The following is a 21340-nucleotide window of genomic DNA, read 5'->3' on the forward strand; positions in this document are numbered from 1 at the left end:
TTATTATTATTTTAAAATTTATCTTTGCCAGGTCAATGTGGCTCAGTGGTTGAGCGTTGACCCATGCACCAAGAGGTCACCAGTTATTGATACCCGGTCAGGGCACATGCCCAGGTTATGGGCCAAATCCCCAGTGCAGGGCATGCGGGAGGCAGCCAATTGATGTTCTCTCTCATTGATGTTTCTGTCTCTCTCTCCCTCTCCCTTCCTCTCTCTCTCAAATTAATAAAAGGAAAAATAAATAAATAAATAAATAAATAAAATGTATCTTTATTGTTGAAAGTATTACAGATGTCCTTCCTTTTTTCCCCTCCATTGACACCCTTTTCTCCCTGTCCCCTGGTCCACGCGCCCCCTCCCTGCCTTCACCTCACGACTGTCTGGTTATGCATATAAGTTCTTTGGTTCATCTCTTCCTACCCTCCCCCCACCCCTTCCCTCTGAAGTCTGTCAATCTGTTCCCTACTTCCATGTCTCTGTATCCTCAATTAAAAAAAGAGGAAAAATAGACCAGGTCAGTTTGGCTCAGGGGTTAGAGCATCGGTCCCGAGGACCAAAGAGTTACAGGTTTGATTCCAGTAAAGGGCATGTACTTCGGTTGTGGTTTGGTCCTTGGCCCTGGTCAGGATCATGCGGGAGGCAACCAGTCAATGTGTCTCTCTCACATCGATGTTTCTCTCTCTCTCTCTCTCTCTCTCTCTCTCTCTCTCTCTCTCTCACTCTTTCTCTCCCTTCCACTCTATCTGAAGATAAGTGGAAAAATATCCTCGGGTGAGGATTAAAAAAAAAAAAGAGGAAAAACAAGCATTAGGAGGTTGAGCAAGTAATGTATAAACAATAAAAATGAATCCAGACAGGAAATCAATATTCAGCCTTTTCACTTTGACCATTACAGCTCTCTCCGTTTCAACCCCACTTTTTGTTCTAGGTAAAAATAAAATTTAGTTAGCCAATCACATCACATGCTTACAGCCATTTAAAATAATAGAAAAGTTCCTACCTCCTCATATGCGTCTATATCAATATACACATCAGTGTCAGGAAGCTGTCCAAGGACTTTGTAGCTCGGACTGAAGAGAGAGAGTGTTAAAATACCATTGTGTTGATACCCACTATGTAACTGAAACATGAAACTGTGCACATTTAAATGTCATGTATGGATTTGCTATTGAATTCAGGAATACTTGCTCCTTATATGGTGCCTTTGCAGAAGGGCTCCACGTACCTCACAGTCCCAGGGCCATTCCAAGCTTAACACTCCTTGCACCACACACCCTACACCTCACCCCCAACACATACAATACACACATACAGCAAATACAGCTCACGCTATACAATACACACACACACACACACACACACACACGCAACACATATGCCACACACCCTTCACATATGCACATATACAATGTAATCGTACCCACACACCACATACATACCAATACACATGCATATACACCACATACACAAACACATACACAACACATACACACCATATATACAAACACACACACCACACAAACATATACACAACATACACATACAACCACATATACAATGCAATCACATACACATACTGTACAACTACACCCATACACACCATACACACCAACACATACTACACCAATGATAGGATGAGGACAAAGCACTTGGGCATGTAAAGATGGGGATAAAAGTGAATTGTACAGAGTTCAAGTCATGCCATATGCAACTCAAGTTCTATTCACCTTGGCAGATAGAACTGTCTTCCTACTCTAATTCTAAAGTAGGAGAAGAGGTTTTCTTTTTTTTTCTATGAGTCTCTGACTGGGTGTGGATCACTAGTCAACTGAAGGGGTGGGGAGAAAATAAAATTTTCAGTTAGCATAGAAGTTTTTTTAAGTTTTGTTTGAAAAATTGAGGCCCAGTGAGGTTAGGCAAGTTGTTCAAAGTCAGAGAGCTTTGAGAGCCAGAACACATCTCAAGGTCTCTGATCTGACATTCCATGGTCTTGCTACTATGACATGGTGCTTCTTAACATGTAGATACAAGTGCTTTGTGGGTTAGAATATACAATACAAATATTAGCTGATTTTCTGGGTGGATTCCCTCAATAACATTCAGAGAATACACTAGATGCCTGGTACTGGACTCCAGGAATACTGCCTCCACAATCAAGATGCTCACAGTCTGCCAACAAATATAATCCATTTAAAGTCAACACTGAATCTCAGGCAGGACACTTAAATCCATCCCAATCTATGCACTCACCTCTGTGTTCTATATATCACTGTCATTAGTGCGATGATCACAGCAGTAATCAAACCATAGTCCAATCCCAGGAACAAGGAGGAAACAAAAGTTGTAAGCCAGATGGTCTGAACAAAAAAACAGAAAGCTTTATGGAAAATCCTGTTAAAAATTCTCTAGAGTTACACACACACACACACACACACACACACACACACACCTTGCCTAACTGGATACTGCATATAGCAATGGACTGCACTAACTTATCTTTCTCACATTTTTTTTTTTTTTATCATCCTCACCTGAGGACATTTTTTTGATATTTTGTTCAGAGTGGGAGGGAGAGAGAAACATCGATGTGAAAAGGACACATCGAGTGGCTGCCACCCACACGACCAACCAGGGCCGGGGACAAACTGCAACCGAGGTACATGCCCTTAGCGGGAACCGAACCCGGGTCTCTCCGGACCGCAGGCAGACGCTCTAACCGCTGAGCCAAACCGGCCAGGGCTCTCCCTCACATTTTTATCAGCACTAATCCATGTGTTGCTATGACATAATCACCTAACAATCACTGTTGTTACTTACCAGTTCTATTTTGCTGGTTTTCCAGAAAAAGGGGAGATCTGAGAATTGCATAAACATTCCTTTCAGGTTGACGATCACAATGGCCGACAGCACAGCCTGAAACACAGCACATCCACGCTTGCCTCTCCCGTTGCGTCCGAATAGCCCCCTTTGCTGGCTTCTCATTGTCCTCCTGGGCCCTCCCCACGTCCTCTCCCCATTCACTTCCTACGGGGCAGTGATGGTACATTTGGAGCCATGAACACCTGGATTTTCAGGACTTGGTTAGCTAAAATGGACCTTGGAAAACCAGGTTTATATCTTAGCAGCAAACCTGCATGGTAGTCAAGAGGTTCAGAATTAAATTTGGTACTCAGGAATTATTTCACCCATGGTCTTTCTATAATGATTTTCTCTACTCCGTATTATTCCTGATCTCTACTAGATTAAATATATCGGTAAACAAATTTCATGAGTGTAGGCCATCTCAGATGTTAAATGGAAGTAGAAGGTCGGAGAAGATCAAAGAGAGAAGAGACCATGGGGATTAGCCAGCCCAAATGCCCACTTTGCAGATGAACTGAGACCCAGAGATGTTGAGATGGCTTTCCCAAGGTCCCAGTTGCCAGTAGATTGTGGAGCAGGATCTTGATCCTAGCCTTGGCCCTTTCTCATACCACTCTGCTAGGGTTACAGCAAAAACCCGTGAGAGAGCCACAAAAACATAAACAAATAAAATAGCAAAATCTGTACACAAGGAAAAACCTCACACCAAGTCCAAGCTACACACCTGGGGTAATGATTCAAAGAGGAATCCGGTGGCTAATATGACCATCAGAATCATTAACGAGGCCAAACAACCTGCAAGCTGCATGAGACAAGACACATGGAAGGGGCTTTTAGGAGACTAGTAAGAGGCCGGCATAGGTTAGTCTTAGATAATCAATGGGGGATATTCAAGAAAACATGGAACTCCTTCATATGGCTAAATAGTCTACTTTTGGACAATAATAATTATTAAAAACAAACAAACAAGAAAATATGGATCCAGATAAGTCACCCAAACCATTACATAAACCTATAACTCCTCAATTCTCTGAAGTTTTGGTTCTTCTTATAGCTTTTAAACAGAAGCTGAAATGCTTAAACACCCTGACTGAAATGTTCTTGCCGGGGGTGGGGAAAAGGAGATGTCTGGTGCAGATCTGAGACCCACGAGGACCAGAAAAATTCAGATAAGACTTTGCTGTTCAGACATATGTAGCTATTTAAAATTTAAAAGTCAAAATTAAATAAAGTGCAAAATTCAGGTCTTGGCAGCACCAGCCACATTTTAAATGCTTAAGAGCCACTTGTGGCTAGTGGCTGCCATACTGAATGGTGCAAATATTGAATACTGTATTACCATCACTGCAGAAAGTTCAATTGGAACAGAAAGTTCTCAGGCTTTCATGACAACATCTTCTGTCAACTTTGAGGTTTACTGGTAGCAGGGTGTATTGTATACTTTTTCAATTTAACTGGAGAATATACCTCTTTCCTATAGATTTAGTTCCTTGTGATTTGCTTCAATCATTCATACCTTTCTCTGATTCACTGCACAGCTCACTGGAGCATAGATATTCAGGCAGAATAGCTTTGGATTCAGACTAGAACCAAGGGATTAACATTTAATTACCACCCAAATCACCTGCGAGGCCAGTTGTTACATACCTGTGTCTTCCCTCCGGTTCCCTCCTGGACGAGGCTTCGAGACAAGGAGCATGAAATTGCGAATGTCTGGAAGAGGGAGCCAATGGAATTGCACAGTCCCAGTGCAATGAGCTCCTTTTCCACATGGAAACAAAGCACAAAAAAGATCGGTTATGCTTCAGAAAGAAAGGCGCGGAGCCCACGTGATACACATTTTCAGCAGTATAGGCTGTTTCTTCATTCTTTTTTCTGATATAAGAATTTGTTTAGTATGAGCTCAAAACAGGAATCATGACGTAATTTAAGGTGGGAGGGAAGCACTTTGAATTTCTAGTGTTGGAGATAAAGTGCTGCACTCAGCCCCCTCTTTCCCAAATACTCTGTACAGATAATGCCTTTTTTATTTTAATCCTCACCTGAGGACATTTTTGTTTGTTTGTTTTGTTCAGTTAGCGTGAGAGGGAGACAGAGACAGAGAGAGAAACATCGACATGAAAGAGACACATCGAGTGGCTGCCACCCGCACGACCCAACTAGGGCCGAGGACAAACTGCAACCGAGGTACATGCCCTTAGCGGGAACCGAACCCGGGTCTCTCTGGACCGCAGGCTGACGCTCTAACCGCTGAGCCAAACCAGCCAGGGCCAAATAATGCCTTTTTTTAAAAACAAAACAAAACACTGCAACAAAAGCAATAAAATATTTCTGTTGTTTAAGGTATATAGGATTACAGTGTAGAGTACTGACATCCTTCAAATGCTTGGCTCTTGCTCATCACGAGTACATGCCAGGGTCCTGCCGGGACAGCCAGTAAGTCCTGCTCGCGGGCTACCCCGCCTTCCTGGCTGGTCACGGTGCTTCATATGATTGTGCAGAGCTAGTCTCCTCTTAGAAACACTCAGTGTGTAAAACAGACGTTGTCATGTGAAAATTACAGCTCATGGTATTCGAATTAAAAACTTTATCTGTAGCTATGTTATAAAAGAAGTTGGCAAAGAATATATTGTGGTGTTTGAGTGATGAATCGTATATTCAAAGAGAAGGCTTCTATGGAGTAAAAATGGTTCTGGAAAAATATTTTATTCTCAATCTGTGAGCTTTAAAATGTGATAACATCTATTGAATGACAACTGTAATTTAAAAAATAGAAAAAATAACAGCAACAGGAGTATGGCAAACTGTAAACCTTAGATTGGAGATTTCACCTTTCTAGCTGGACCTCTGCCTATGGGATGAGGTAGGACTCTGTACCTCAGTGTTATAATGATCTAATCCACATAAATTATAAAAAATTTGTAATGTTGAATAAATTCATGCTTCAAATACACCCACCATCAAACTACAAGTTTTTCTACCACGACAGTGTAACCAAGTTCATTTGCCTTCCATAGCAGAGTATGACGATTGCATCACATGAAACATCTGCAGGAAATGAATGATTTTTACCTGATTGCCATCAACCGGGTAGCCATGTTTATTTCCCAAGGTCTTGGCCATTGAGATAGTCACTGAAAACCCAACAATGGCTATAGCAATGGCATCCACGTACACAAGATGGAAGAGGCTGGTGTCTGGATTGGCTGGAGGTAGTAGCCTGAAAGATCAAGTTGACATTAACTCAAAGTGCTGTGACCACTGGGAACAAGCATGCGACTAATGGGGAGCATTTCAGAGGAGCATTATTTGCAAAGGGGGTGATCAATACTTGGATACTTGTTTGCTCTAGCTGGCAAAAAGAGGGCTCTCCTGGAAACAAAGAGGTTCTTTCCAGGCCCAAACCCCAGGGTACCAGCTTTCTACCTGAATGGGTTATCAGCAGAGATCAGATGCCGTTTTATTTAGAAAAGGAGTAACCTCATACCTCATGGCACCTGTGTGGCAGGTGTAAGACACAGAACAGGAAGTAGAGAGTGCTCTCATACCACAAGACATTCGAACCAAAGTCTGAGGCAGGGAGGGTGTCGAACAAAGGTCATCTTAGAGAATTACTGTCAGAGCAAGAGCAGGTACTCGCTGCTCTCTCTTGTTATTTCACATAAGGATTCTGCTTCTTCCCAGGATCCCCTTAGGTGAGTTTCTAACATGAGAAAAGAGCAGCAGCAAATTATACTCCGTGGGTCTCATCTGGGAATTCTGGGAGTCTGAGGGGGGCAAAAATGCGACTCCTAAAGCCTCAGAATGGGCAACCTAGTTTTTGTGGTCCATTCTTATAGGTTGGAAACTGTCCTAAAGGAAAAAAAAATATGGATTCCCTAGAATAGTATGGGGAGAGGGCGCGATATAGGTTTTCAAAGGCATCTGCTCCAATTCAAGGCATTGGGCTAAATAATAACAACAATTAATTAATTGATGCACAACATTATTATTCTTATAGTAACAATCATTTATTAGGTGTTTCCTCTGTGCCAGGTTCTGTGTTTCTTTATCTCCAATAGCCCTGTGAGCTAGGCATCATTATAACGGCCATTTTCCAGATGAGAAAAATGAGACATAGTGAGGGTAAGCAACTTGGCCAAGGTCAAACAGCTCATCAACTAAGTACAACAAAAACCATGAAGAACCCACCTCCCCATGCCTATTTCTCTTACTATGTCATCTCACAGTGACAAAGGAAATTCTCAAGTTCTGGTGTAAGGGAAAGGGAGGGGAGAGAGAAAAAAAATCTAACATCTATAAAGCCTGGATTATGTGCTACATGTCATCTCATTTGTCCTCACAACAATCCTATTGGAAAAGCACCACTATTATTCCAATTCACAGATAAAACAAATGGATGCCTGCAGATATCAGGTAATTTGCCCAAGATGGAGCAGTGAGTCAAACCGAGGGGGTCTGCCCATAAAACATACAGTCTTTCCCTTGCATTTTGCTGCATAAGTGTTAACCAAGAGGGAAGACCTGGTGGCAGCTGTGGGTCAGAAGAATAAGAATATGAGAAAAGGATTTATTCTGGAATGAATTAAGGTAAGTAAACCAAGAAACAGAATATATTGCCACAACTGGGATCTTTAATAGTCAACTGTCACTTTCTGGACACTGTCGTGTGTGTGTACTTGTGTGTGTGTGTAGATATGTGTGGTAGTTTGCTTTCAAATATGACCAATAATTCCTCCTTTCTTGTGTGTGCTGCTCTCCCAGTCGACGGTTGAATCTGTTTCTCCTCTGGCTGAATCTTGTGATTTGCTTTGTTAACAGAACGTGGTGAAAGTGATGTGTTGTGAGTGCTCTAAGTGGCTTGGCAGCTTCTGCTTTTTTGTCCTGCCCTGAGCCACGTGTAAAGTTTGGCCACCCTGCTGGAGACACCAGGTGGAGAGAAGAGGCCAGCAGCCCTCAGCAGTTCCTGTCCTCCAGCTAAGGTGTCAGACATGTGAGTGAAACCCGCTTGGATCCTCCAGCCCCCGGCACACCTTCAGACATCTACAGCTGCACGAGAGACCCCAGGTGAGACCAGCAGAAGAACCACCAGCTAAGTTCTACCTGGATAGATGAACTGTGAGCAAAGAAATGGATGCTGCTTTAAGCCACTGTTTTGGAGCTGTTTGTTATTTGGCAATACGACTCACAGATAACTGAAACAGTAGAATTATACACAGATAGAAGGTAGAGAGGCATTATTTGTTTCCTACTTGGTTTTGGGCAAAATTCCAGAAAGATAAGCTTTCTGGGTAGCCAAGTTTCAGAAAGGTTAAATGTTATTTAGAAAAGAAAAACGTTAGCTCCTATAGAAGGAAAGCATATTTGGGTATAGTACAGTAGGAGAAGTATTAGAATTTATGGTGGCATTCAAATTTAAAAAAAAAACTCTAAGTATAAGAATTCACATTTAATGTAATTATCTGTGATTAGTTATTCAATAGGGTTATCTCTTGGATCCAAAGACCATTGTTTATCACGTGACTAATTGTGTTAGTGACTCAGGTATGAGGTAATGGAAAGCGCACACAAGCGAGTATCGGAAGATTGAGTTCTGGATCCAGACTGGGACTCACCTTGAGTCACCAAATCTCATTCATGTCTCTCAAATGTCGCCTTCTCTGATACTCTACCTAAAACAGCAAACCCAGCCCCTCCTATCCCTTACCTGGCTTCCCTTTTCTTTTTCTTTTTTATCCTCACCCGAGGACATTTTTCCATTTTTGTTCAGATAGAGTGGGAGGGAGAGAGAGGAAGAGAGGGAGAGAGAGGAAGAGAGAGAGAGAGAGAAACATCGACGTGAAAGGGACACATCGAGTGGCTGCCTCCTGCATAACCCCAACTGGGGACAAACTGCAACCGAGGTACGTGTCCTTAGCGGGAACCAAACCCAGGTCTCTCTGGACCACGGGTCTAACAGCTCTAATAGCTGAGCCAAATCGGCCAGGGCTGGCTTCCCTTTTCTTTATAGAACTTCTTACTACTTGTCTCCCGCAGTAGAATATAAGGTCTATGAGACCAAAGACATTTTTGCTTACATGTTTGCTTTTGTTTTTAGCTGCTGTGCTGTGGCACATAATAGGCACTCAATAAATGCATGCTAATAAATTAACTATCTTATCTGTAAAATGGGGATAACATATATATCAATAGTGTTATTGTGAGCAGCTACTGAAATGGTGAGTAGTATTTATAAATCACATGCCCAAATAGAAAAGCAAGCATTCTGTGGTGTGATACTGGAATCATAAGCAGCATGGTCATGATAGCAATTGCTTGTCTTGAAGTAGAGTTTCCTCTTCCAGCACTTGCTCTGTGGGGTGAACTTTATCTTAAAGAGCAACTCCTGCTCCCTCTGCTTCCCACACGATTCTTAGATGGGGCTAGAGGACGGTCTGATGGGATATGCCAGGTTCTGTTAACCTCCAATACCAGGGCAAATGTTTGACTTTTTTTTTGGAAAGAGAAGAGGGTGGTGAGACAGACAGTATAAGAGATAGAGACACAGAGACTTTCAGAGAGTGTCAGACAGAACAGAGTGAGACCAGGAAAGGCTCATAGTTACTCTTGTGCCTTTAAATAAAGAAAATAGAAAAAATGTAAAGAGTTAGATTAAACAAATGAAGTGAAGAAGTAATATATGATTTGAAACTAGAAAAGCTATTGAAATAATGAGCAACAGCACTTTCAATTACTGCACCTTGAACAGTTACAATGTCTGCCAGGTGCTACATTAACTGCTTTTCGTACTTCATCTCCGGTGGCTTTCTCAGTGGCCCTTGAGATAGGTGTGAATGACCATGCTTACCTGGCAGGAGAGGAAACCGAGGCTTTGAGAGGATATGTGACTTGCCCAAGGTCACAAAGCTAGAAAGTGGCAGGCTAGATTTAGATCTTTTTGCTCTTAATTCCTATGTCACCAGTAAGTGCTAAACAATAGGAAACAAAACAAAACAAAACACCACATGCCACTGTTGGTGCGACTGTAAAATGGTGCAGCCACAATGGAAAACAGTTTGGGGGTTCCTCACAAAGTTAAAAATAGAACTACCAGACGAGTCAGCAATCTCAGGCCCAAAAGAACTGAAAGCAGGGTCTTGCAGAGGTATTTGCACACCCATGTTCACGGCAACACTACTCACAACCTCTGAGAGCTGGACGCAGCACAGCTGTGCCCTGATGGACAAATGGATGCACAAAAGTTGGGACACATATACCGTGGAATTTAATCCAGCTTTACCAAGAAAGGAAATCCTGCCACGTGCTGCCACATGGATGAACCTTGAGGTCATTGCTCAGTGAAATACACCAGTCACGAAAAGACAAATACTGTGTGATTCCACTGATATGAGGTACTACAGTGGTCAAATTCACAGAGACCCAAAGGCAGAATGGTGGCTGCCAGGGGCCGAGGGGAAGGGAGTGGGGGTTACTGTTTCATGGCCATGTAGTTTCAGATGAAAGGATGAAAAGGTTCTGGAGATCCGTTTCACAACAATATGAATATATTTGACAACACGGAACTGCACACTTAAGAGTAATTAAAATGGTAAATATTGTTATGTTTTTTACCACCACAACAACGACATAAAAACCCCACGCACATGCTAAAAACAACAAACAAACAAAACACAACAAAATCGACCCCCCCCCCCAAACCCTCAGCTATTTGATATGAAGAAAAAAAGGTTTTTTTATTGCAGGAATACTAAAGGGGGAGTTAGAAACCATAACACATCCATTAATTGATTATTCAAGTCACACTGTTACTTAAAACTATGTTCCTACCCCAGAGGCAGAGTCCCAACGACATCCACATTGTAGGATTCATGCAAGCTAAACCCAGCTGAAATGCCAGTTCCCATTACCACCTAAAACAGACACAAACCCAAACGTCTTTTACAGATGAAAATACAAATGCCACAAAAATGAGCTTCAAACAATGTGTTAGCTAAGCCAAATCTATTCTCCTTTAACTTTCAGTTTTAAAAAGAAGAATTATAGTTAGCTTCCAGCAATTCTAAAGTCTCCTAATGACTTTCCCCACAAAATTAAAATGGACTCTACAGTTTCCTTGTGGCCTGGAATTCTTTTCTCTTTATTTTGGTCTGTTTCTTGCTGAGGCGTTTGGCTAGTTGACGGCTATAAAACTTTCAGGGTTTGGCTGTGCGTGTGGGCCAGGTGAAATGCACTTCTGATAACATGGCATGAACTAAGGTCACTGAAGTGGGTATTGTGAGGGTGGTACGATGAGTGTATCATCATAAAATGTAAGTTTGGATCTGCAATCCTCCTGCTGCCCCATTTTTAGGACAGCAGTACCATGTGTGGTTAGATTCGCTGTGGTTGCCTCCTCCCAATTCAGTCAGGGTCAGAATGAAAGTGCCCATCACACACACGTGTGATTGTACATAAGCTTCCTAGATCGCCAGGGCATCTTTTAGTTGGCGTGTAAAGTACAACCCTTAGTGAGCTACAAAAAGAGAAAAATAACAGAAGGAAGGATAATAATTTTCTTCATCCAAAGAATCTATAGCTGCAGAGCTTTCTGAGCGGGCCGTTGAGGAGAGAAGAAATGAGGGCTGTCCAGGGAAGGGTCCCTCACGGTGGCTGCTGCGGGGAACCCACGATGAGGTGAGCTTACCCGACACAGCAGCCCGACAGACCAAGTCCCCGGGTGCTCTGGCCCCGCTGACAAAATGCTCCTTTGTGTTGGTCACAATTATGTCTGTCTCCCTTAATTGTATTAGTCATGCATCTCAAACTGGGGGAGTGCCCAGAATATTCAAATCCTCAGGATAAATATGGCTTAAATTTCTGGAGCACCAACTTTATGCAGTTGTAAATAATTTAAAGTCTGCCTTCCTATCAACACAAACAGACATATTATGAAACAGAATGCAAAATTCAAAAATGTTTTTATAATAAAAAATAAATTTTATGGCCCTGGTCAGTTTGGCTCAGAGGTTTGAGCATCAGCCCGAGGACCGAAGGGTCTCCGGTTCAATCCTGGCCCCAGTTGGGGTTGTGCAGGAGGCAACCAATTGATATGTCTGTCTCATATCGATATTTCTCTCTCTCTCCCTCCCTCCCTTCCATTCTATTAAAAAAAATCAATGGAAAAATATCCTTGGGTGGGGATTAACAAAAACAAAAAATTCAAAAAAAAATTTTATGTTTAAAGACTGTCCCTAATTTTCCAGTATGGCTTTTCTCTCCCTTGCTCTGAGGAGAACTTAGATAAGAAATAAAAAATAACAAAAGAAAAACACTGGTTTACTAAAATTACAATGATAAAATTCTGGAGAACCATTGCTCTGGGAAACATGAGGGAATCTGTTAAAGGGAACCTGGAAAGGGACAGAACAGGACCCAGGCCAGGAGAGGCCATCTGCACCATTACTTCACAGTTAGGCCCTGCCTGTGTTCCTTGCCATGCGCAGAAGATGAGACCCTCTTGCTGTACTCCAAGAGGAAACAGGGACTCTGTGCCCAGGCCCAGTGAGGGAACAGGTTTTGAAACAGCTAGAGACTGTCCTGTTGGGATATAGACAAGACCACAGCACAGAAAAGGATCAAAGAGATTGGCTTTCCGCTATAATATTGGCTAGTTGTTTTTGTGGCTAAAACTTTTGGCTAAATTTGGGTCAGACATCTATACTTTTTATTTTTTATTCTTATGGTTCTGAAATTGTGCACCAAGGTGCCCCAGGGTGCCAAGGGGAACTCACCAGGACACTGTGGGATACAACTTTCAAGGAAAACAGTGACATCTGTCAGCCACTGTGTAAACTTCTAGTTTGAGGAGTTTACACATCAGTTCCTACTACCTTCCTTTTGATCACACTACATCTTTGCAAAGCTGGGCATTCGGTGGTTGCTGCAGTAAAAAGCAGTTACAGTGCAAAATCAAAGTGAATAGGAAATGAGGGCAGTAGTGTCCATCTGACTCTACGGTGTGAGGAGTTGTGAAGCGCCTACCAGCTGCTCAGGTCCCATTAATAAATAACTGTGGTTATTTAACAATGTAACACATATATATTTTATTTCAGTTTATGTGCATTATTTTCACAAACAGTTCCTAAGTTGTTAGACATAAATATGTATTAAGTCGTTTGGATCTAACTACTTACTGAATAAAACTTTCAGGTATTTCTTTTGGCCTAGGAGTGCCAGGAACCAAGAAAGTTTGGGAACTTTTGTCTTTTGCTCTTTTCAAAATTGAAACAGCTTAAATTTTCAGATTATTAAACTTCTACGTGTTCATTATAAAATAATTAGACAATACAACATTGAGGAAGAAAAATCTTTCCTAATCGCATCACTCATAGATAATTCATATTAACATATTTACGAACAGTCTTTACCTATATTTTAAAAGTCACCCATTCTATGCTCTAAGGATTTTTCTTTCTTGTCAGTGTATTTGTAAAAGTTCCCCTTGACAAATATTAACCTTCTCTTGGCAGAACTGAGAAGAAAAAGGTCTACCTCCCTGTTCCTCCCCATGTCCACTTCTGCATCCCTCATAGCAATAGCTGAAAGTTGACTTACCGCAAAGAACTCTAAAGGAATGGGTGCTGGCAATTTCTCTTTAAATCTCTCATTAAACTCCTTGCCACCCAACAGCAAACCAAAAACCATCAGCCCGACGCCTAGGGAACACACGTTGAGGTTTTTAACATTCTGCAACACAGCAACTGTACTCTGTAACACATGAACACTGGGGGTTTACATCAGGCAGTAGCCCTGAACAGACAGAGAACTCTAGTGCACTAATTCACACAGCCATCCCCGTGCTGGACACTCTAGTCAACAGTTCTCAGGCTGAAGTCTCCCTCTTTGTAGCTTCCACCAATTAGGAACCATTTTTACCTAGTTACACAACTTTAAAGTTGTAATTCTTATGCAACAATCTTACAGTGTTCTTTGATATGCTAATGTGTTAATGTAGTATTATAAAATTCAGAATAGTAACTCTTGTACTGAGTCCTGAGTATTAGGAAAGGATTAAGGGCCGATACCAGCAAAACAATCCAAAGGTAAACACAGAAAAGTTTTCAAGAGCTGAAAGGGAGAAATCATTGTCAGCAGATGAAAGAAGAATCAGGTAGGCTTTGAAGGCAAGAGGGTGCTGAAGTTTGAAAAGATGCCCAGGACAGTTAAAGAAAGCCATTTAATTTTATGCTAGGGTTGCAATCTCAGTACCCCAAATACTGTCAATATTCATCTGGACCCTGGGAAAGTAGGTTACCATTGAGCACAGGCCACACAACTTTCCTGGTAATGCCTACAGCATTCTCAGACGCTTGTCTGTTCTATTTCCTGTGTGACAAGGCATTTGGAGAAATCTCAGAGTAAGAAGCATGTTACCAGTATTATGGGAAATGAAGGACAGAGTTATTTAGGGAATGTTCCTACAGTTTGATTCCATTCTAATCCACCAAAGACTCAATTTAAACAGCACTTCCTCAGAGTGACTTTCCTAGACCCCTAATCTAAACTTTCATTGCAGCCAGTGCCTTTTCTTCATAGCATCGAACACAATTTGTAATTAATTACACATTTATGCAATTAATGGTTTACTAGTTGTCTTCCCATTGGACTGTAAGTTCTAAGAGGGCAAGGGCCATATCTGCTCATTCACTGCTGTGCCTAGCACAGTGTCTGGCACATAAATACCTACAAAGGCTATAGGTCTTTCTGTTCAAGAGCAGCTTTAGCAGCATCTCAGAAGTTTTAATATGTAGTACTTTGCCTGTCATTTGGTTCTAATTATTTCAAAATTTCCCTTATCCATGGATTACTTAGAGGTTTTTTTTGTTTGTTTGTTTATAAATATATGGAGTTTTAAAGCTATACATAGTTATTGATTACTAATTACACTACACTGTGTGTAAAAATACTAAACTTAGAATTTGTGATCAGTTTTACATGTAAGTTTCAACATGATCGGTTGTTACCACTGTTCTCTATGTACGTACAAAGAATTTATATTTTCTCTAAGTTGGGTGCAAGGATCTACGTATATTTTATTAGATTAAACTGGTCAATTTTGTTAGTCAAATCTTTTATAGACTTATTTTTTTGCCTGCTTGAGTAAGCAGTTCTTGAGATAGATGATCCCATAATGTCTTTAAATTATTTGTTAGTTCCCAAAGAGAACATAATCTGTCTTGAGAAAAACCTGTCTTTTCATCCAGTTAGGGTGAAGGTATAGCCCCCAAATAAAAACCTAACAGAAAATTCCTTGTAAGGTAGACAATATTACACATTAATAAAATAGGACTTTAAGATTTAATTCCTTTGTAGTGCTGTTTTCAGAAAATTGTTTTAGAATAACTGAATCTTTTCCATTTTATTAAAATTCTTAGAAAAGAGAAAAGTGAACCCTGAAGGTAAAAGAGATACAGAAGAGAAGGAGAAAAAATAAAGAAGGAAAAACTAGTACCAGTAAGTTGCTTACTTACATACACCACTGAAAAGATCCCACTGTACCGCTTGGTTTTAACTCCAAACAGGTATTTTAACATGGAGGTGAAGACGTGCACGGCCGCCGCGGTGGTGAAGCCGCGCACCAGGGGCTCTGTCAGGTATATGGCCACAAATCCAAACCTACAGACACCTAGGCAAAACTATTTTTTTTTTAATGACAAAGAAACAAATAAATCACATGATATATCAGGAAGTTAAAACCAACAGAACACATACAAATTTCTTTCTGGACCACTTTCTGACACTACCGACTTGCACCTGCAGCAGTGAAGCAGCCAACACATCCATCATTGGTTACACAATAAACACTGGAAGGTCTGGAGTGACTCAGTGTCCCAAAGAGCGTTGGGGACACACTGAGTCATCGTCATTCCCTGTTCCTTCCAAGCAGATAAGAGAAGCCCTCTTCCCATTACTAACCAATTCTGCTTCAAGATTTTCTTGCTTTTGGAATTTCTGTAGTACCCAGCTGAGGCTTGCTAGTTCCTAAAAAAATATGACCCTAAGTAAGGCATATAGTTGGATTGGTGTTCTTGAGTGCTTTGAACTCTGAGCTCTGGGTTCTTGCAAACTGATCCCACCCACCTTCTAGACAAGCCCAGAGTGCTCAATAAATATTTATGAAACGAACAAATGAGATCCCATTTCCCCATCTGTGAATCTTACCTGAATGATTCCTGTAAGTAGGGTCACAGACATGGCGACTTTCACTCTCAAGGCATCTCTCGCTTCTGTACCGTTGGTTGCATTTACTCCTCCCGGAATGACTATATCATCTGGTACTAATCGAACAGCCACACCGCCAATCATCAGGCTAATAACAGCAAATGGACCTGAAATAATGAAGCAGTAATCAAGGAAATCATTTTTAGTGTATCTGATGTGATTGTTGCCAGCACGCTAGAGAACACAGGTGAAGTCAATAACTCATCAGTGAAATAAAATTGCACTGTTCTCCTTAAGCATTAAACCACTGCTCCTGGTTTATTTGTAAACTGTGTGAGTGCAGGTTGTATTCTCCAAAAGTGACCATGATAGTATCTTCCATGCCACAGACTCTTCTACAACTTTGACATTTCCCCATTGAGAGAGAGTCTAATTCCCCTCTCCTTGAATCTGGGTGGACTTGTGACATAGTAGTAACCAAAAGAATGCAGCAGGAGTGACACTGCGGACTTCTGAGGCTAGGTAACAAAAGGTGATGCAGTTTCCACCTGAGAGCTGTTACACTTGCTTGTGCTGGAGCCCGAGTGTGAGAAAGGTCCAATTAGGACCACATGGGAGAGGAGAGAGGAGGGGGAGCAGAGGGGAAGAGGAGAGGGGGAGAGGGAATGAGAGAGAGAAACAGATTCAGGCTTCCTTCTGACTCAACTGCATGAGTCCCTGAGCTAGACTGCCCAGATGAGCCTTTCCCAAATCCTAATCCACAGGAACTGTGAGGCATGAAATGATTTCTGTTTTAAATTGCTAAATTTGAGGGGTATTTGTTACTTAGGAATGGACATCTGAAACACTGTGCCTTGTTTGCTGGGGACAGCCTCATGCAGCACCAACACGATTGTGAAATTTATATAAATCTGATCCTAATACACAAAAGGGAATCCATGTACAATGCAGAGCCTAAAATCAGATGCAAATGCAATACATGTGCAGTAATTAGGAACTTTCAGTACCACTAATAAAATATATAAAAAGAAAAGCCAGATGCAAGCAAATTGTATTATGAACTAAAGCACTTACTTCACAGATTTTAACAACTGCTCTTTTTTAGACAAGAAAGTTGTCTTTTTTTTCTTTCTTTTCATTGTGCCAAGATTATAAGAGAGCTATTAGTTCTAGAAATCTTGGGGGTACTAGAATATCAAGTTTAAGCTTTTACCTATGGATATGTGTCTGGAGGTTCCAAAAAAACAATACATGATAACAGGGTAAAACGAAGAGTACAGGCCAAACACCGGGGGCACAGCTGCCAGCATCGCGAAGGCTAGACCTGTGGGATTAAACACCAAACAGAAACAGGGAGGTCATTAGAAAACAGAGGCTTATATGTATTTCTCTGATGGACAAGTGAAAACCGCATTAACTTGAGCAAAAGTGTCGTAACTGGCCCGCCCTTCCACCGGAACCTACTAGTAATCCCACCTTTGGGCTTAGAGAATCCAGGCTGAGTTTCCCTTGTCATCTCTTCGCCAGGAGGTAGATTTTTTTTCTGGTTGATTCTTTCCCAATTTAGATAAGGGCAGGAAGTCTTATTTGACTGGCACAGTTGTAATCTGGTGTTGATGCCCACATGCTGGCTGTTTCTTTAATGGGGTGTTTTGTGGGTCCTTTGGGGACCCCTTTTCAATAAGGAACTCCCATTCTACCACTCCCTAGCCAATGTAAAGCCTCCTTCCCCTGACCTTGGCCTTTACAGGTTCCAGGTTCTTACGCTGCTTCCACGTCCTTTCTGTTGGTATATGCTCATCTGTAGGTGGTCTTCTTTGGGTAGGCACCTTTCTTTCTCTCTTTTTTTTAGATATGTTTTTATTGACTTTTTTTTTTAGAGAGAGAGGAAGGGAGAGAGAGATAGAAAATCCATGTGAGAGAGAAACATCGATCAGCTGCCCCTCCACCCTCCAACTAGGGATCGAGCCCGAAACCCAGGCATGTGCTGACCAGAAATCGAACCGGGACCTCTCAGTCCATGGGACCATGCTCAATCCACTGAGCCACACCCGCTAGGCTGGGTAGGTACCTTTCAAATGAGCCAAGCCTGGTTACCTGCCGGGCACCCTATTATCCAAAGAGAAAGCTTGGCACCTCACCCAAGAAAATTTGGGAGTGCAAGCCATGCCCACCGGACAGCCCTCTCTTTATTCTGTTGTCGTAGGCAGTTCACACCCTTTTATCTGCAGTTTTTTTTTTTTTCTTGCAAGAATTAGGCAACAGTTCTCACAAACTCCAGGGGATACATATCCAGTGCTCTGAGTACTCTTGCAGCTCTTCCTTCTTTCCTAGACTCTAGATGGAGAGGAAATGCACAGGGCTTTCCCCTCTAGAAAATTCTCTAGAAAAACCTCATTCCAAATCTAATACCAATCTTTGTCTCACTCATAGTTTTGCATAGATGGTCTGGCATCCTTCTTCAGAATGTGGAGGCAATAAATACCCTTTGTTCTCAGTTTTGGGGCCTGAGCCAAACATCTGGGACAACTAGAAAATTCACTTAATTTATTCAATGTTATTAAAAAATCCTTTTTAGCAAAAGCAGTTGGGAAAGAATTCCTTTTTCATATGTAATAATATAGTCACTTTAATGTTGTCTTAAAAAAACAAACAGACAAATTTGATCTCTAGCAATGAACTGCACGTCTGCGAAGAACCACGCAGTACGACCAGGCTCTGAGGAAGGGCCGGCACTCCTCCGCCTGACCTCCCGGCCCACCCGCCCCCGCCCCAGGAGCTCACCTCTCGCTCTCTTAGCTGTTTTTCTACTATTTATCTCCATTTTTCTAAATCGGCAGTACACAACTGCTCCCCAGGGGACATTTGACAATGTATGGAGACAACTTTTACTATCATGACTGAAAGTATGGTTGCTATTTGCATCTCGTGGGTAGAAGCCAAGGATGCTGCTAAACATCCGACAGTGCACAGGACAATCCCCCACAACAATGTACATGGTGCGGGGTTGAAACCTTGTTCTAAATAATATGTTTGCATTATTTCTTAGTTTATCGATTTTAGACAAACTATTGACTTTCTATTATATGTATTTCTTTAGCTCCCTCTTAGTTATGTGACTCTTTTGTTCCATTCTAGAAAGTGTTGGGATCTTCTATTTGTCCCTGAATCCTGATGTTTTTACACTATGGTGTGCCTTGTTTTAAGTTATTTTTTATTTAGTTTGCTGGGTTCTTGGTGGTTGCTCTCAGTCTGAAAACTTATAGATTTCAATTCTGAGAATATTCTTTGATAATCTCTTTCCTTTTGTTTTCTCTCTTCTTTTTTGTTACTCTCTTCTTTCTGGGACTCCCAGTAGATGTACAATAGAACAACGGTGTCAAGCATCTGATCTTTTATTCCTTATTATCCATTTATTTATCTTTGCTTTCTACCTCCAGATTTTCTCTACTTTATTTCCCAAACTTTTGACTGAACATTTTATTCCAGCTATGATATTTTTAATTACTATGAGCCCTTTCATATTCTCCAAATGTTCTTTTTAAAAATTGCATCCAGTTCTTGTTTCATGGATTCAATATGTTTTTATGTCTTGCTAAGCATATTATAGTGCAGTTTTTATTATGCCCTCTCCATTATTTACATTCCCAATGGGTTCCTTCCTTCTGTTCAGATTGTTTTCCATCCTTCTTAAAACTTCATGTGCCTTGGCCCACTTTGTTTACTGGTGGACCTTAGTGTAGGGCAACAGGATGACCAGCCAGCATCTTCTATTGGGGATCCCCCTCAGTTATCACTATAGCTCCTTTCTCAAAGGGCAATTCATTGTCTGCCTTGAGCTATCAGTTCTTACAGGCTTTTTGGAGCTGAACAGGTCAGGAAGAGCCTTTGTTAGCTCTTACTTAATCTTACTTTGTTAGATTTACTTAATCTTCCTGACTTCTCTCAACATTTTTATTCTACCATCCACTACATGCTGTAGACATGAGGACCTGAGTGTCTATATGCTACCAGTTCCCTTGCTTCTAGCTCTCAGCCTGACTCTCCCCTTTGACAATACTTGGGAGACTCCAATTTCCCAGTGTTCTACAGGGCAGACACCTATGTATCAACTCTGATAGTAACCTCCACTCTGATAATTCAGTTGTCACTTGTCCATCAGTTGACACCCCCTTTGCCCTGCTTCACAGTGACTCCTCTCCCGTTTTCTTTGTCCTTGCTTTCTTTACACCATTTCCCCCTCCTTTACCATGATTTTAGGGGGATTTTAAATGAAGTAGAAATAGAAGTATGTATTCAATATGCCATGCTTAACAGTCTTCTCACTAATTTAAATCATTTACCAACCACAAGAAATTAATTTACTATCTCTTAGATCTTTGTCTTTGCTATGTTTTGCTTTTCATATTTATCTATCTTCATTGACTAGTGATGGGAAGAAAAATACCTTTTCCGTACAAATTCGATAGTGGGATGACCTACACTGCTCAGCCATGCCCAACCTACTAGAGTATTCCCTGTTTTGAAAGAATTTCTTCCTTTCTGTAATACCATACACTCTTGGTTCTCTTTCCCCCTTTCAGGCATGTCTTTATTTAAATTTTTTAGTTTTAAAATTTTAATTGAATTTATTGGGGTAACACTGGTTAATATAATTATATAGGTTTCAAGTGAACAATTCTATAATACACCATCTGCATATTGTGTTGTGTGTTCACCACCCAAAGTCAAATCTCCTTCCATCACCATTTACTCCCCTTTCCCTCTTCTACCTCCCCCACCCCTCTGTTAATCACCATGTTGTTGTCTGTGTCTACGAGGGTTTTTAAAAAAAACTCTTTCACCTTTTTTAGCCAATCTCCCAATCCCCCTTCCCATATGACAGCTGTCACTTTGTTCTCTGTATCTATGAGTCTTGTTTCTATTTTGTTTATTAGTTTATTTTGTTCATTAGATTCCACATGTAAGTGAAATCATATGGTATTTGTCTTTCTTTGACTGGCATATTTCACTTAGTATACTAATCTCCAGGTCCATACATGCTGTCGCAAAAGGTAAAATTTCCCTCTTTTTTTTATTTTTTATTTTTTATGGCCAAATAGTATTCCATCATGTAAATGTATGACAGCTTTTTTATCCACTTATCTACTGATGGGCACTAGGGCTGCTTCCAAATCTTGGCTATTGTAAATAATGCTGCAATGAACATAGAAGTACATATATTCTTTTGAATTAGTGTTTTGTGCTTCTTCAAATATATAGCAGAAGTGGGATCACA

General features: G+C 41.1%; 1 protein-coding gene across 5 annotated transcripts in view; it reads right to left on the reverse strand.

The window, feature by feature from the left end:
- SLC26A5 (solute carrier family 26 member 5) overlaps positions 1–21340 on the reverse strand; it is a 57613-nt gene that overhangs the window by 4941 nt on the left and 31332 nt on the right. Inside the window, exons 3-13 of one of the 5 annotated variants that reach the window (XM_036246251.1) lie at positions 17276–17386; positions 16063–16229; positions 15372–15536; positions 13456–13608; positions 10690–10772; positions 5935–6082; positions 4510–4623; positions 3587–3664; positions 2818–2913; positions 2251–2357; positions 1001–1070 (exon numbers count right to left, since the gene is read on the reverse strand). In XM_036246251.1, the coding sequence (XP_036102144.1) occupies positions 1001–1070; positions 2251–2357; positions 2818–2913; positions 3587–3664; positions 4510–4623; positions 5935–6082; positions 10690–10772; positions 13456–13608; positions 15372–15536; positions 16063–16229; positions 17276–17386 (1292 nt within the window). The remainder of the gene's footprint in view (positions 1–1000; positions 1071–2250; positions 2358–2817; positions 2914–3586; positions 3665–4509; positions 4624–5934; positions 6083–10689; positions 10773–13455; positions 13609–15371; positions 15537–16062; positions 16230–17275; positions 17387–21340) is intronic. The other 4 variants (XM_036246252.1, XR_004957302.1, XR_004957300.1 and 1 more) reach the window with 4 other exon arrangements.

The sequence above is a fragment of the Molossus molossus genome, unplaced genomic scaffold, assembly GCF_014108415.1.
Source record: "Molossus molossus isolate mMolMol1 unplaced genomic scaffold, mMolMol1.p scaffold_m16_p_7, whole genome shotgun sequence".
Taxonomy (NCBI): domain Eukaryota; kingdom Metazoa; phylum Chordata; class Mammalia; order Chiroptera; family Molossidae; genus Molossus; species Molossus molossus.